Source organism: Histomonas meleagridis, assembly GCF_020186115.1.
Source record: "Histomonas meleagridis strain 2922-C6/04-10x chromosome Unknown contig_4, whole genome shotgun sequence".
Taxonomy (NCBI): Eukaryota; Parabasalia; order Tritrichomonadida; family Dientamoebidae; genus Histomonas; species Histomonas meleagridis.
The window spans coordinates 495,000-510,294 of record NW_027150883.1 but is presented as its reverse complement, the minus strand read 5'-3'; the positions used below and the strand labels follow the sequence as shown (position 1 = coordinate 510,294).

The following is a 15,295-nucleotide window of genomic DNA, read 5'->3' as shown; positions in this document are numbered from 1 at the left end:
CTGAATTAATATCTTCATTTCTCTCTATGTTTGAAACACATTTGACACTTTTCGCTTCATAAAGTTATCTATAAATACGTGCTTGTCTTTCTGCCTTGATCCGCTTTTGTCTTTCTCGCGCTGCTAATTGCAAGGCTTGTCTTGATTTTTCCATGATAAAAAATAAAAATGATGTGAACGAAAAATTTCCTCAGAATTTCAATGGTATTGAATGAAAAACAACTAGATGCATTCAAATCAGTGAAAATTTTGATTCAGAAAGCTTCCGGCGACGTTTTGTAAAGTATTCAAATTATTTTTTTGGGAAACACCACAAAAAGAATTGCACATAAAAAAAAAATTCAGCAGTCCAATTCCTTAAATTTAACAGAAATTTTACGACACGTTTCTCATCCTTTTTTTAAAACCATCATTAAATCATGAAATGAAATGAAAAAAAAATTAAATATAATTGTTTAAATCATATGTTTTTTCAACTTGATTTAACATTAAGTTAAGAAGAACTTCTAAAAAAATGTGGAAAAAGAGTAATTTACCAAACATTATATTAAAATATAGAAATTATATAACATTTTAAATAAAAAACACTTTTATTTACAAATTATTTAACACACATAAATCATTTAAAAATTATAATTCAAGAACATCAAGATTGCAATACCTCATCAAGTTGTTCTTTGAGAATAGACAATGTTGATGGCTTTAGTAAGTTAATGTTTAATTCGTTGCTCGAGGAACACGACATAAACCCTGGCTCTTGTTCTTTCAAGATTGATAATATTTTTTGTACTTGTGATTCTTTTAATGAATTTAAAGAATTTGTAAGTTCTATTAGTTCTTCAGGTGTGAAAGATTTGAAATATCTTCGAAATTGTGGAGGCGGAAGATCTTCAATAATTGGTGTAAGTTGATCTCTTTTAATAATTGGTTTCGCTTTTTGTCCGGACGCTGGTCTACATTTTATCATTTCACGGCCACATACAAGTAATTCTTGATGTAATTGAATAAGTTTGAGTTTCCAACAATCAACTGATGTTTCTGCAATCGCTTTTGAAATTTCTGCAAAGAAGTGCTTAAGATCAAGAGTAATTATCCGAACAAGATCATTGTTTTTGTGAAATAAAAGAGAATTATTCCAGACTTTTTCAACATCATTTTTCCATTCTAGGATCGTTTTATATTTATTTTTTTCAAGGTTTGTTTTGATAGTGGTTAAGTCAATAGGGTCTTTAATCACTTCATAATAATTTGCATATTCTTCATCTTTGGGATCAACTGGATGAAGAAATATTTCTGCTAATGGCCTTGCACAAAGGGTGTTCATGGCTTTTAATGCTTTTGCTTTGAGGAATTCTGGAAGAACATTTTGCCTTTTCATGCGTGGTTTAAATAACGGTCTCTTTAAAGTGTCTAAGATTATGTAGACAGCCAAATTTCAGATTTTTTGTATATGATTAAGGCGAAGAGCTTTCTCAATCCAATGTTCTTCGGAATAGAAAAGTTTTAAAACTAACAATTAAATGTAATTTTCTGAAATTGCAAAATAATATCCAAGAAATAAAAAGGTATGATTTCTACTATGCAGCGCATCTATTCATTTCTTTTTCATGATATAAAATAATTTTCCAAATCCTAATTTTTTTCCTTTGGTTGTTTTTTATTAGGAATACGGTTAGATTTTGTAGCATTCAATTTTCAAATAATTTTTTTTTATTTCCCTCATAAAAATTCAAAAGAAAGCTAAACGAACCGTTATTTATGGTGTCGAATAAAAAACTCTAAATCTTCTTTTTCTTTGTACTTAATGAACGCACAATTCATCCTTTTTGCAAGGACAAAAAAGAGGATTATGTTATATTTTCACCAAAAAAGAGATCGGAGGACATCAAAAATGGCGCCATTTTGAGTTTTAGTTCCAAGAACAACAAGTAACCGACCATTTAAGAACGGAAATGAATTAGCTTTTTAAATCATTTTCACATAACATGTCAAGGGGTTCAGTATATTGAGTAAGATTCGTTTATTATTTCCAAAATTTCGATGGAAGGGTTCCCACTTCCCGATCTTGATTTTGATGATGAAGATGATTACGGGGAGTCAAGCCAATTAATGCCTTCTCCCATGCCCTCTTCAATTCATGCCTTAACAGATGACGAAAGAACTGACATATGCGAATCAAATGGAATTACTTTGGGTTCTGAAACCCCGTTAAGGTGTACAAGCAATTCAGCAGTTTACGAAGCATACTCAACGGACGATAATAATATGCGTTATGCAATTAAAATCACAGAACACAAAAAACGAGTTAGAGATGAATTTGATCGAATAAGAATGATGGAAAGTGAACAAATATCTTCACCGTTTTTTGTAAAAACAATTAACTTCTATGAAAGTCCAACAAAAGCGATGCTTCAGATGGAGTTGTGTGAAAGAGGAGATATCTCAGATTACAATTTTGTCGCAGAAGACGAAAGCAGGATCTGGCACTTGATTCATGACATTGGGACAGCACTCCATATACTCCATTCGAGAGGATTAATGCATCTTGATGTTTCTCCAGGAAACATATTGATGACAGACCACCACTTCAAATTAGCAGATTTCGGCACACTCACAAAAATCAATTTTTTCTCAGAAGGAGACGAAGGCGCAGGGCCGTACGTCTCTCCAGAGGCACTTGCATTTCCAAATGGTCCAAGGGTAACATCAGCAACGGATATATTCAGTTTTGGTGTTGTCCTTTTGGAAGCTGCAAGTGGTAAAAGCGCACCCAGAGGTGGTTGCCAAGGATACGCAAAGATTCGGAACGGCGAAATCAGACTTGGTCATGGGGCATATCAGACACCTTTCTCACAACACTTGTGTAACTTGGTAAACGCAATGCTAGACCCATGCCCAGACCGTCGGCCAAGTGCCGAGCAGATTGTTTATGAATCAATTAAACATTGTGAATAAATCTTTCTCAAAAATTCTTAGCGACGTCCGGATAAAGCACTCAAAATTTCCTCTTTAGTTTTACAACATTTGAAAACATTTCCGTTTATATTTTTTATCGCAATTACTAATTTGCAATATTACCTGTTATTCCTTCTTTATGATCTTCAAGGATATCCTTCGTAGTACATGTTTTTTTTTTTTTTTGGTATGTGACCATTAAAATAATAATTAATGGTTTGGTTTAATAATTAACTAATTGTCACAAAATTGACATGAATTTTGTTCATAGAATTAATGAATCCTAAAATTTCCTAGTGACAAGCACAGCTTAAAACATTGGAAAATTTGTTCTGTAAACAATTTTCTTGAAAGAGAATAAAAACATTGATCTGATCGTTTTTATCAGAAATGCTACGGTTAGAGTGGCACACCATTCCACAACGTTATCCGTCACTTTTCAAATATACTCGGCTTAATGGAAGATTTCTCGATCAGTTTTGTGCCAAAAACTGAGAGAGGGAAAGCACAACCAGTTCAAAATCATCCACATAGAAAGCCGCAAAAGAAAATGATAGAAGCAACACTTTCGAGAGATGAAAAGAAAGTTGTTCACGAACGCTATACAGGAGAAAAAGAGCGCAACATTCGGAGTTTTACAGCTCCATTTTCAGAGGATTGGAGTTTCAAAGAAGACACAACACTCAAAGATTATTCCAAACAAGAATTTGTATTTAAAAAGAAAAAAGAGGATGAATTTTCTCGCCCTTCAAGACACCGTAATAGGCCCCCAGAAGAAACTAGACAATGGGGTCCACGTGACACACGTCTTTGGCGATCCAATAATGATGTATTTGTTCAAGCGAAAGAACGAAACATTACCCCACCTATCATTGAATGGGATTCTTTTTCTATTCTTCCACATATCCTTATTGATTCTCTTTTGCAGTGTAATTATTTCCATCCACTACCAGTTCAATCGCAATGTATTCCCTTATCACTCGATGGATGTGACGTTATTGGCTTGTCACAACCAGGTACTGGTAAAACTCTTGCTTATGCAGTTCCTTTAATTTGTACTGTTATGAAATATTTAGAAGTACATCAGTACAGTCCAACCGATGGTGCTCTTGGTGTTGTTCTTGTACCTACTCATGAACTTGCTAATCAAGTTCATGAAGTCATTTCAAGTATCTGCATTTCGCTTGGGATTAATACATTTGCACTCACAGGTGGCTTTTCCATCACAGACCAAGCGCTTACATTACGTCATGGCTACCAAATCATTGTTGCAACTCCCGGTCGACTTGATGATGTTCTTAACGGTCACCTTATGGCGGTTGACAACTGTCAATTTGTTGTTTTAGATGAAGCCGATAAAATGATTGATCGATCATTTTCATCACAAATCGAGAGTATTCTCTCTTCTGTATCACCAGATAAGCGTCTTCTTATGTTTTCCGCCACAATGCCCGAAGCTGTTATGACTATTGTTGAAAAGTTCTTTACAAATGTTGTCAAAGTACGTGTTGGACAAATTGGAGATGCGTCAGAGAACATTACACAAGTTGTTCATTACACGTCAGTCCTTGAACGCGATCAAAGAGTCATTGAAGATATGCATGGGCTTAAGCAGCCAATTCTTGTGTTTGCTAACACGAGAGAATCATGTGAACATATTGCGAATGTACTCGGCAACGAAGGATTTCGTGTTGCATTTATCCATGGCGGCAAAGCGCAAAAAGACAGAGAAGCAGTCATTGACGCATTGCAGGACGGAATCATCGACATCATTGTTGCAACTGATGTTCTTTCAAGAGGTATCGATATTGACTCGATTGAGAACGTTGTGAATTACCAAGTTCCAGAAGACATAAGTGTATACGTACATAGAATAGGAAGAACAGGAAGAGCAGGGAAAAGGGGAACAGCCATCAGCTACGTTACGCCTGAGGATAGGGTAATAATGTACGACCTGAGAAGGCTGTTGGAAAGAAACAAAATTGAGGTGCCCGAAGGAATGAAAATGAATCCAGACTCGATGACAAAGGTAAGGCCCGACTACGAGCAATACCAAGACTATAGGGATATATGATGTTATGATATTAAATTTAATAAAAATATTTGGAACGAAATATATTTCCTATTCCGATTCTGATTTGATTTTCATGAGCGAATTATCGAAATACCAATGAGTTATGTCATGACGTGAACCATTTTTTACGTTAGCATAGAAAGAAAGATCGCAATAAAATATATGATAAATGAAATTATTTTCATTAAAATATCTTTAATTAATCATAATATGAAAATATAATAACAAGTATCATTTTGATGTCTCATTACAAAAGGAGATAATAATAGGATAGAAATTCTATTATACGAATGAAATTATAATTAAGTTAACGAGTTTGCTTCATGAAGTTATGTCATAGATTCCATGGTTTACACAATGATATCTTTTTCAGTTATTATTTGGTCGGATAATTAGAATAACGTGCTACCGGCGGTTTTGGAGGCTTGACATTTCGATTGATGTCCCAAGATCCTGCACCAAAATTTGTCGTAACAAAATGGAATGCAGTTGCCCTATGGTCATGGGAAATGGAACAAGATACATGCGCAATTTGCAAGTATTTTTAATTTCTAATACCAGATCGTCTCTTGTTGAAAAGTGCGTTCAATGCCAGGCTAACGAATCAGATGAGAGTGAACCATGTCCTCCAGCTTTCGTATGTTTTAATTCTAACATCAGGGTCAATGTAATCATGCTTTTCATCTTCACTGTATTAACAAATGGATTAAAAATAGTCCAACATGCCCATTGTGCAATGCACAGTGGGTTATGACACAAACTCAGAAGTAATTTTATCAATAAAAGTTTTTTTTATTAAACATTTTAAAAAATACGCATATCCATTTTCTTTTTTAAATTCATTTTTTAACATTTACAATATTCACAGCAAAAACAAAGCATTCGAAGATGAAATACTCAAATCTTTTTTTTTTTGGATTATTGTTTTGTTGAACTTTTAAATGAGTTTACTTTATACACAAAAGCATAAAAATTAAATTGATGGATAGTTGCAGTTTTATTTGGCTTTCACAATATCAATTGCATAGTCCAATGAAAAAAGTGTCCTTTTTGTTTCATCAACAAAATCTAAGTGGAGTTCCAATTTTCCTCGAACAAAAAATCCTTTTGGAGTTTCCATATCTTCAAATTTGTGAAAATGCATTTCATCACTTGGCTCAAAATCACCAAGGAGATCTTCAGATGTGTTAACGCATAACCCAACTTTATATACCTTCCTTCTGCAGGTAAGTTTTCGGATTGGTTTATTGATCTTAAAATATATAGCATTATGTGAAAAACTTCCTTCTTCAATTGGGGTTGTTATACCTTCAATTTTAAAGTGATCTTGGTGTGGAAATGGTTCACTTTCATATAGAATTTTTCCATCTTTTGTAGCGATCTCAAGATGATGTGGAACGAAATCATTTGATCCCTCCATGAGAAATGAACGATAGTACTTTTTTAGAACGAAATTCTGACTGTATCGTTATATCGTACTTTTCGAATGTAATTGAAAAAAACATAAAAATTGATATCCCCGTCAATATCGGCGAAAATCAACTTTTTGATAGGCGGATATCCATGTCAAAATACAAATATCATTATTAAACATTAATTTAGAGCATAACAAGCAACAATATATTTTTTCCTAGAAAATCGATGAAAATATTTATAAATCAATTTCTTTTTGCAATAAGATATCGCATTTTTTATCATCTTTGATTTTCAATGCAATATGATCGAAACAATTGAGAGGATTACAAAGTACTCAATTTACTCAATAAGGTGCGGAAGTCTCATAAAAAGTGAGTTTTTTTTTTGACTTTTTTGAAAAAGTAAATTGAATTCGTAATTTGAATAAATTTATACAAAAATTGAGTGCACATGCGGCAAATTAATTGGTCAATTCACATTGATTTATGACAACAGAACAAGTCTTCCTTGATCTCCCAGAGACCGAAACATTCAACGTTTTCAGGATTGAAAACTTCAAAGTTGTTCCATGGAAAGACATTGGTGCTTTCTACACTGGCGATGCATACATTGTCTTAAATGCTTACAAGGTTGGAACAAGCCAACGTGTCCAACGTGATATCTTCTTCTGGCTTGGTGCTGAATGCACACAAGATGAATCAGGTACCGCTGCTATCAAATCTGTTGAACTTGATGACCGCTTCAAAGGAGAACCAACCCAACACCGTGAAATCCAAGGTCACGAAAGTGATGCATTCATGAAAGCCTTCGAAAAGTATGGTGGCGTTCGTTACATGGATGGAGGTATCGACTCTGGCTTCAGGAAAGTTGATCCAAATGCTGAACCAACAGTCCTCTACCAAATCAAAGGCCGCAGGCACCCAGTTCTCCAACAGGTTCCACCAGTTGGTACATCTCTTAACCAAGGTGATGTATTCATCGTTGTTGCTCCAGGAAACATCTTCCTCTGGATCGGCAAGAACGCCAACCTTATGGAAAAGAACAAGGGCGCCATGGTTTTAGAAAAGTTAAAATCCCAAAATCCAAAGCATAAATCACATCGTCTTGAAGGTGGCGAGACAACACCAGAATTCTGGCAAGCTCTTGGTGGTGAAACCGCAATTGCTGATGCTAAGGCAGGAGGTGCTGATGAAGAACATGAAGCAGCCAGCGTTCGTAAGATCTTCAAGGTTGAAGGCGGCAAAGCTACACTTGTTGCTGAAGGCAATGCAGCTACAAGGGACAAGCTTCAAGGAGCATCTATGTACATCATCCAACGTGGTAATTACATTTTGGTTTATGCCGGAAATGGCGTTCCAGCTGAAGAAATCAAGCAAATGATCAACATTGGTGTCAAGTTCATCGGTGATAATGGTCTTCCAAACTGGACACCAATCGCTACAGTCCGTGAAGGAGTTGCTTCACAAGACCTCGAAGTCATCTTCGCATGAGTAAACTCACGCAAAATTCGTTTTTAACCTTTTTCATGATCTGTGCCTCAAAGCGAATGGCTGGAGTTAACGGTTGCAAGCCATCAAAAAATAACAGTTTTTTCGCAACTTTTTGAAGGGTGGGGACCGTTATAGTACTGCTGGGATGGTGAAAACGTTTTCAGGTTTGGGAGTGAAAATTCGACACTTTTTGTCAAATTGATTGAATGAGAAATAATCGTCATGATGGGGAAAAATAACTTTTTCTCCATGAATACTTAAGTTATATAATAAAGAATGACACAAATGATATCTATTAATTTAATATTATTTAATTATATTAAAAATTTTAAATTATTTTGCAAATTTACGAAATTTGATCAGAAAAAAAATCTCATAAACATGTTTATTTCTTGGTTATGTTTGTGCTTTGTTACGTTTACAAAATTTTGTAGAGCTACTTTTTCGATTCAAAACGACATCTGAATGCTATGTCATATATGTGAGAGTCAATCCAAGCACGGACAGAAATAGGAACATCAGTATAAGTAAACATCAATTGGTTCTTTGCCTTGTTTTGATCGTTTTAAATTGAAAAAGTAGCTCTACAAAATTTTGTAAACGTAACAGAGCATAAATATAATTTAAATCATAAAAAATTTATTTAGATATGTTCTATCTTTTTATTATGGAACAATGCTCTATCGAACGAAGGCATAATTATTTCGAAATTTGAAGTTTTCTCGTCATCTTCTTCTTCATTAAATTGATCGTTCTTCAAAAAGTTCTATTTCCAAACCTTAAATAAGTTTCTTTTCATGTGCTTTAGGGCTGAGAGTGTTTGTGTGGGAATTTTGCTTTATTTTGCGTATTAAGCAAAAATTTTTATAAAATTGTGTCCACTTTTTAATATTTAATTTAAATTTACAGAAAAGTAAGTAAAAAACATTTAAATGTTCTAAAGTTACATTTATTAAATTATTATTATTCAACAAATCTTTAGTCACATAAAAATTACAACCGTTTCATTCCTTATTCACAAGTTTCTCAAAAGCCTCATGTAGTTCTGTTGACATTGAGATCTCCATGAACCCCTTTGCCACCTCAGCAACTCGTTCTTTCATTTCTTGATGGGCGGCTATAGCTCTTAGTAATCTCATCGCAATTTCTGGTTGCGGCCTACTTCCATAAGTGAACGCATCCATCAAATGTCTTGCGTTTTCTACTCTAGAGCACGTTGCAATTAGTATTGCTGCTGCTAATGGGTCATCTTGCCATCTTGTGATGAACATGTCAATCATTTCCATAGGCAACACAACGCCTTCTTTCACCATCTCTGCTGCTGCCACGTGAGAAGCCAAGCGTAATGTTCCATTTTTTGATTGCAACATTACACGCAATGTGTCAATTTCTACGACATGTGCTTTTTTCATAGAAATTAAACACCGTAATGCTGCTACATTAAGCATAGGATCTTCATCCAACAAGCACCTTTTGCAGATTTCTGTTACTTCTTCAACCCGCTCTGGGGGCACCCCGCGTTGGCCAGCAACCTCCAATGAAAGCTTAACGTTCTCCTTCTGAATTGCATGTAAAGCGGCGTCAGCGGCAAAACCGTTTTTACACGCAATTATGATAAGGTCTCTATCGGCGTCAGCGTTTCCCGTTGGCACGGCGGCTATGACGGAGGTTATAATTTGAGGGGGTAGTGAATCATGTGGCAAAGCACGAAGCGCTTTGGCTGCGTAGCCTACGTTAGGTGTGGGTATAAAAGCAGCCATGCCTCTCCGATATAGGTCAGCATACTTGCTAACATCAATTTGTTGGACAAATTCCCAACATTTCGATAAAAGATTAAACGGAATTCCTTCACTCTCCATTATATCAACAAACTCTTCTGCAGCGTCAACAATGAGCCCTCCAGCATCATCAAAGAGTGGCTTGGAGAAAAGCTTACTTTTGTCAGCTTCATCATCATCAACATCATCACCACTAACAGATACAATATAACGCATGACTGCAGACCTATCAGCATGCTCCAAATATATGTCTCCACGCTTAAACCGACGGACAATTTGAGAAAAAGTTGGCCGTTGTGTGGGATCTCTTGACCAACACTCAGTAATAAGTGAGCGTAAAGGTCCTGGAACTGTTGGTGGTATTGGTGGGCGAATATCGTTAACAAGTACTTGGGCAATAATTTGTGTTGGTTCAAGATTTCCATATGGAAGAGCTTTTGCAATACATTCCCAACAAACAATAGCGTATGCGTAAACATCTATCTTGTTATCGTAACCGCTTTCTGTGTTTAAAAGTTCTGGAGCCATCCAATGAGGTGTTCCAACATTTTTTGTCATTACCTCTTTATTTGCAGCCTTTCTCGAAAACCCGAAATCGCAAATCCTAATGAGATAGTTTTCATCCAATAAAACGTTCAGTGATTTCAGATCTCGATGGATAATTTGTCGAGCATGTAAATATCTCATTCCTCTTGCAATATCAAACAGTGCTATAGTAAGCATTGTGTCATCAAGACGATGGTTCTTATGAAGGTCTTGATAAAGAGATTTGTTCGGCATCCATTCGGTGATGATGCAGTAGGGAACGGTTTCGGTTGCCCCAACAAATTTCAATAGAGTGGGGTGGTCCGCCGATGCGAGGATTGAGAGCTCCCTTTGGAATGACTGGAGTTTGGTTCCAGTAAGTTTGTTAAACTTAAGCTTTTTAATGGCTACATGTTTGCCTGTTCGTTTGTCAATGCCAAAATAAACATTGGCACTAACGCCGGTTCCAATTTCTTTGATAATTTGAAAATCAGAAATATTAACACGCCATGATTGATAATGTATAGGTATGGGAGATACAAGATGATTGCCTGGTGTGGCATCTCGAAACTGTTTGATAAAATTGTTGATGGAATCTAATCGCTTTTTCATGAGTGCAAAAGTTGGATCATCTGGATCAGCTTTCCCATTGTATTGTGAAAATGAAGCAGAAATTGCTCGGAGATCTAATATATGATATTGAAGCCATTGATTTGATTTTGGATCAAATGAAAGTGAAGCTTGCAAATCTAGAATAGAAGTAGCTTCTTTGAGATTACTAGCTATTTGACATAGCTCCATCGCTACAGTAGAGCTTTTATTCTCTAGAGCAAAAACCGCCCAACATTGCATCATATTTTGAGCAAAAATTTTTTGATATGCACGTGCATTGTTTATAACTGTTTTATATGCATCGAATTGTTCCTGTGTAATCTGGTCATCTGTTGCATTTTGACCAAAAATTTCGACAAATTGTCGAAATTGATGACAAGCATATATGAATTTACGGCGATGTGCTACCGTCTGATGTGCAAGGCCCTCCAGTTCTGCGCATATTCCTTGGAGTTCAGAAACAAGTTGCCTCATAGTAACTTGTTTAGCCATAACACTTTTTTTTGCTGTGTAGAAATAAACAATTCAAAAATACTATCAGCCATTTCAAATTAAACGTTTCTCAAAACTCATTCAAAACCATCCCTGTCAGCGGTTTTTTGCAAAGATGGAATAAATTTTAATGGAAGTGACTCTATTTGATTTGTTAAAAAGAATTGATATGACGTAAAAATAATTAACGGAGTTAATTTTTTAAGAAATTTTGTAAAAAAAATAATTTTGTTTATAAGGATTATAAAGATTGCTTGCTTCACTTTAATGATAAAATTATAAGATTTACTTCAAGTGATGTAAGAAGTATTTTTTAAGAGTTGTAAACTTTTAAACTTTGTTGGTAATTCGTTTTTTCAAAATGATTAGTTTTGCCAGAATTTTTCCATATAAAATGGGGTACCCTCAAAAAAACGTTGGAAATGTATGAAGAAAAAATTTGCATCCCCTATCTCAATACAAAAATTACAAGCACGAAATACTTACCAACACCCTGTTGTCACCAAAAAGTCTTCTTCTCGGTCTTTATCAACAAATGATAGGCTTCCACTTTTAAGTTCAAATAATACTAAATCAATTCAACACCAAACAAAAGCTCCAATGAATATATCATATACATCAAAACCTTCGGGTGAATTAATTGCTGAACTTAATAGACTACGTACCATGTATAACACTAAAAAATTAAATTGGAATCAAAAAATTCAACAAGTTGAAAAAAGCATTCAATCTACTATAGATAAAAAGCACACTGAAGATTTAAAGAAACTTAAACACTTGGAAGAAACATATGTACCAAGGTCAAGTCAAATAGATGCCCTTCAATCAAATATTGTTAAAATGCGTTCTGAAGCAACTCGGCTTGAAAATGAAGGGAAGACAGAAGAAGCGACCAAAATTTACCGAAATATCAAAATTCTCGAGAATGATATTGCAGATAATATAACATGGTTTCAAATGCGAGAAGTCGAAGCTCGGAAAGAACTTTTGGTTAAAGCACAAGAAAATGAAAACAATTTGCTCAGAGAGAGATTGGATGATGAGATCGAAAAGTTGGAAAAGAAAAAGAAAAAAGAACTTGAACCAATAAAGCAAAGAATAGAAGAAATACAGAGACAAATACAAGAACAGCAAACACAATGATAACAATAGTTATTCGTATATGAAAAAAACTTCAACGTCGAAAAGATAAGTTCTTTGAAAGAGCATTCATACAATTTCTGATGTGCCAATGGAACCAATTAATATTAAAATTTTTAACCATTTTCTGATGGAAAATAAAGTGCTGTTTGAAATAATTTAAATAATTTCCAAATATTATTTTGTAATATCAAAATATTAAAACAAATAAATATTTTTAGCATTAACATCGCCTTTTTGTTCAAGAAGCAATTTAACTATTTCTGTATGTCCATTATAAGATGCATAAATAAGTGCTGTATAAAATAATTTAAATAATTTCCAAATATTATTTTCAAATATCAAAATATTAAAATAAATTATAAATAAAATAAATAAACTTCTATATTAATAATTTCAATTCCTTTTTGTTCAAAACAAAAATTTGGATATTTAAAATCGGATATTTCATATTTTCATTTTAATGTTTACAAAATGTCCAAATTAAAGTGTTTTTAAACCAAAGAATTTATAAAGAAGAAGATTTAGTTAAAAACTGATGGTTGGATTGTTCCCATTTCCTTAATTGGCTGCGTTCCATACATGTAACTTATTTGTGTCTTCATCATAAGTTGTGCCGCACCTCTATTTTCCAACATTAACACTTGTCTTATTGGTACTGAACCGTTTGGCCCGAGAACGTTACCCGACGGTTGTTGTGCCATCACCGCCCATCCCTGGGGCACCCCGTACTGCACTATGAAATTATTTAACGTCATTTTACCCAAACCGAAAATTGACGATCGGATAGCTATTTGATTTGGATTGTTTACATTCCTTTGAATTTCAAAGAATATCACGTAATCGGCTGTTCTCAAAACTTCTTTTGCGCCTTGGGGTGCCCTAATTTCCTGGACAGCTTTTTGATTACTTTGTGGTGTAGTTAAAGCGTCTTCTATAATTTCTAATAAAGAATCATCATGTGACTTAGTGTTTTCATTATTATTATTTGCAGGAGTTTCCGATAAGTTAAGTAAATCATCCAAATTATTTGAAGATTGTTTTTGTTGTTGTTGTGTATTATTTCCTTCGTTATTTACATCGATTTCTTCAGGTTCAATTGGCGCAAGTAATTGTTCTTTGATTTCTCCCTTTTGTATGATGCGTAACATTTCGCCGGAGCGTTGTTGGATTTCGATATCATTGTTATGTTCGAGTTGATTCAGTATTTCGCTCACTGTGTCGTACTTACCAAATCGCGTCGCGAGCTTTGACAGTGCTGTGATGATGTAACACTTCGTGTCGACTTTCGTTTGCGGCATTTTACACAACTTAATTAATGTGTCGATTGTTTCGGCCGATTGTTCCTCCAGAAATTCGCCAAGTGCCCACGACGAGACTTGAAGTAATGTTTGGTTATTACTGTCGGAGTACAACGAATTTTGCAGCGATGTAATCGCATGTTGTCGCAAGTCGATGTTACGCGCAATTAACTTGCAGAAGGATGTGATCACGTCATTGCCGACGTAGTTCCCGCTCTCTGATAACAGTTTTAAGACAGTGTCAAAATTCCAAATGACAGTCGGCGCAAATCGTTGAACTGAAGAAAAAACTTTCGCAACCATTTCAGTGCGGAAGTCGCCGTCGGCCATCTTGATGTAGGACATAACTTCCGGAATTAACGTTTCGACATTTGTCTCATCAATTAATGCAGCAACAACATCAAGCGCACGTCGACGAATTGATGGATCGCGATGATCTAAGCAATGGACAACTTGCGATTTATGTCGTTGAAGAACAATGCTATCTGACGATGATCGATCAAGAATCTGATTCTCGGAATAAAGAATACGTGAAAATGCTGATAAGGCAGAATAAAGAATGTTCGGTTCATTATATGAAAACAAACGACTGACTTGATTATATGCAAGTGAACGAAGTGACGGTTTTTTGGCGGTTAATCCTATCGTTTGAACCGCTTGAAGAAGAAGTGAACGTCCTGTGTTACGTCGGACATCAACTCCGGTGACAATAGATGATAGGAGATCATCGAGTTCATCTGAGGGTGACTTAACAACTGAAATGATTTGCATGATTTTGATTTGAAGGAATGGATCATTGAAAATTGTGAAGTTGAACTCATAACTGGAATGGGTTTCAAAGAGAACCTTTAAGATCTTGGTGAATGGAGTGGTGAAACCGCTCCATGGTTGTGCTAATTTTGGATCAATTTTGAGCATCTCAAGTGCAAGAGAAATACCAGCCATGACAACAGAATGTTGACCATGGTTAAGAAGTCTGGTGATAGGTGGACGAAATTGTTCGCAAAGTTCTGGACATTTCCTCAGAATACGAACACCAGCAAGAGCAGCTGCTTTCTGAACTGATGGAACTTGAGACCCAAGTAGGGTAATAACAGATGGAGCTGTGGATTGACACATTTCGGGTGATGCAATATTTGCAATTAAAGCTAAAGCTAAGTTTTGAACCATAATGTTTTTGGAATTTAGGTCTTTTTGAACAGTGGCAGTTATAAGGACAATTCTTTCGTTAAGTTCATCAAGCATTAAAGACGCGCCAATATAACCTATTCTTTTGTAGCTAAAACGCTCATGGTTCATAAGGTTAACAACTTCCATTTGACCCCATGAAGTATTTTCGCCACGAAGAGTAAGGAAAATTAGTTTGGCGACAACTCTTGGTTTATAATGATCATAACAATTTCTTGCAAAAGTACGAAGGTTAGCTTGCTCGTTGGAAACAGTAATCCTCTCCTCTTCTATTGTGGGAGCTGTTATCACGTGGTGGATAAATGTTTCTAGGGAGTCTGTCAT

The 15,295-nt window shown here is 35.2% G+C and overlaps 6 protein-coding genes across 6 annotated transcripts; 3 read left to right on the top strand and 3 right to left on the bottom strand.

Annotated features, from left to right (window-relative positions):
- Positions 1–646: 646 nt before the first annotated feature.
- GO595_005928 (Bromodomain containing protein) lies at positions 647–1,324 on the bottom strand (the record flags this gene model as incomplete). The annotated part of the gene is made up of 1 exon (XM_067919224.1): positions 647–1,324. One exon carries the CDS (start codon positions 1,322–1,324, stop codon positions 647–649), a length of 678 nt encoding a protein of 225 aa, XP_067773964.1.
- A 716-nt stretch (positions 1,325–2,040) lies between these two features.
- On the top strand, positions 2,041–2,955 carry GO595_005927 (CAMK family protein kinase; the record flags this gene model as incomplete). Its single annotated transcript, XM_067919223.1, has 1 exon — positions 2,041–2,955. The coding sequence occupies one exon, from the start codon at positions 2,041–2,043 to the stop codon at positions 2,953–2,955; it is 915 nt and encodes a 304-aa protein (XP_067773963.1).
- Positions 2,956–3,412: 457 nt separating this feature from the next.
- GO595_005926 (Pre-mRNA-splicing ATP-dependent RNA helicase PRP28) lies at positions 3,413–5,029 on the top strand (the record flags this gene model as incomplete). Its single annotated transcript, XM_067919222.1, has 1 exon — positions 3,413–5,029. The coding sequence occupies one exon, from the start codon at positions 3,413–3,415 to the stop codon at positions 5,027–5,029; it is 1,617 nt and encodes a 538-aa protein (XP_067773962.1).
- A 1,901-nt stretch (positions 5,030–6,930) lies between these two features.
- GO595_005925 (actin-binding protein) lies at positions 6,931–7,935 on the top strand (the record flags this gene model as incomplete). The annotated part of the gene is made up of 1 exon (XM_067919221.1): positions 6,931–7,935. One exon carries the CDS (start codon positions 6,931–6,933, stop codon positions 7,933–7,935), a length of 1,005 nt encoding a protein of 334 aa, XP_067773961.1.
- A 1,004-nt stretch (positions 7,936–8,939) lies between these two features.
- GO595_005924 (TKL family protein kinase) lies at positions 8,940–11,342 on the bottom strand (the record flags this gene model as incomplete). Its single annotated transcript, XM_067919220.1, has 1 exon — positions 8,940–11,342. One exon carries the CDS (start codon positions 11,340–11,342, stop codon positions 8,940–8,942), a length of 2,403 nt encoding a protein of 800 aa, XP_067773960.1.
- Positions 11,343–13,006: 1,664 nt separating this feature from the next.
- GO595_005923 (Adaptin N terminal region family protein) lies at positions 13,007–15,295 on the bottom strand (the record flags this gene model as incomplete). Its single annotated transcript, XM_067919219.1, has 1 exon — positions 13,007–15,295. One exon carries the CDS (start codon positions 15,293–15,295, stop codon positions 13,007–13,009), a length of 2,289 nt encoding a protein of 762 aa, XP_067773959.1.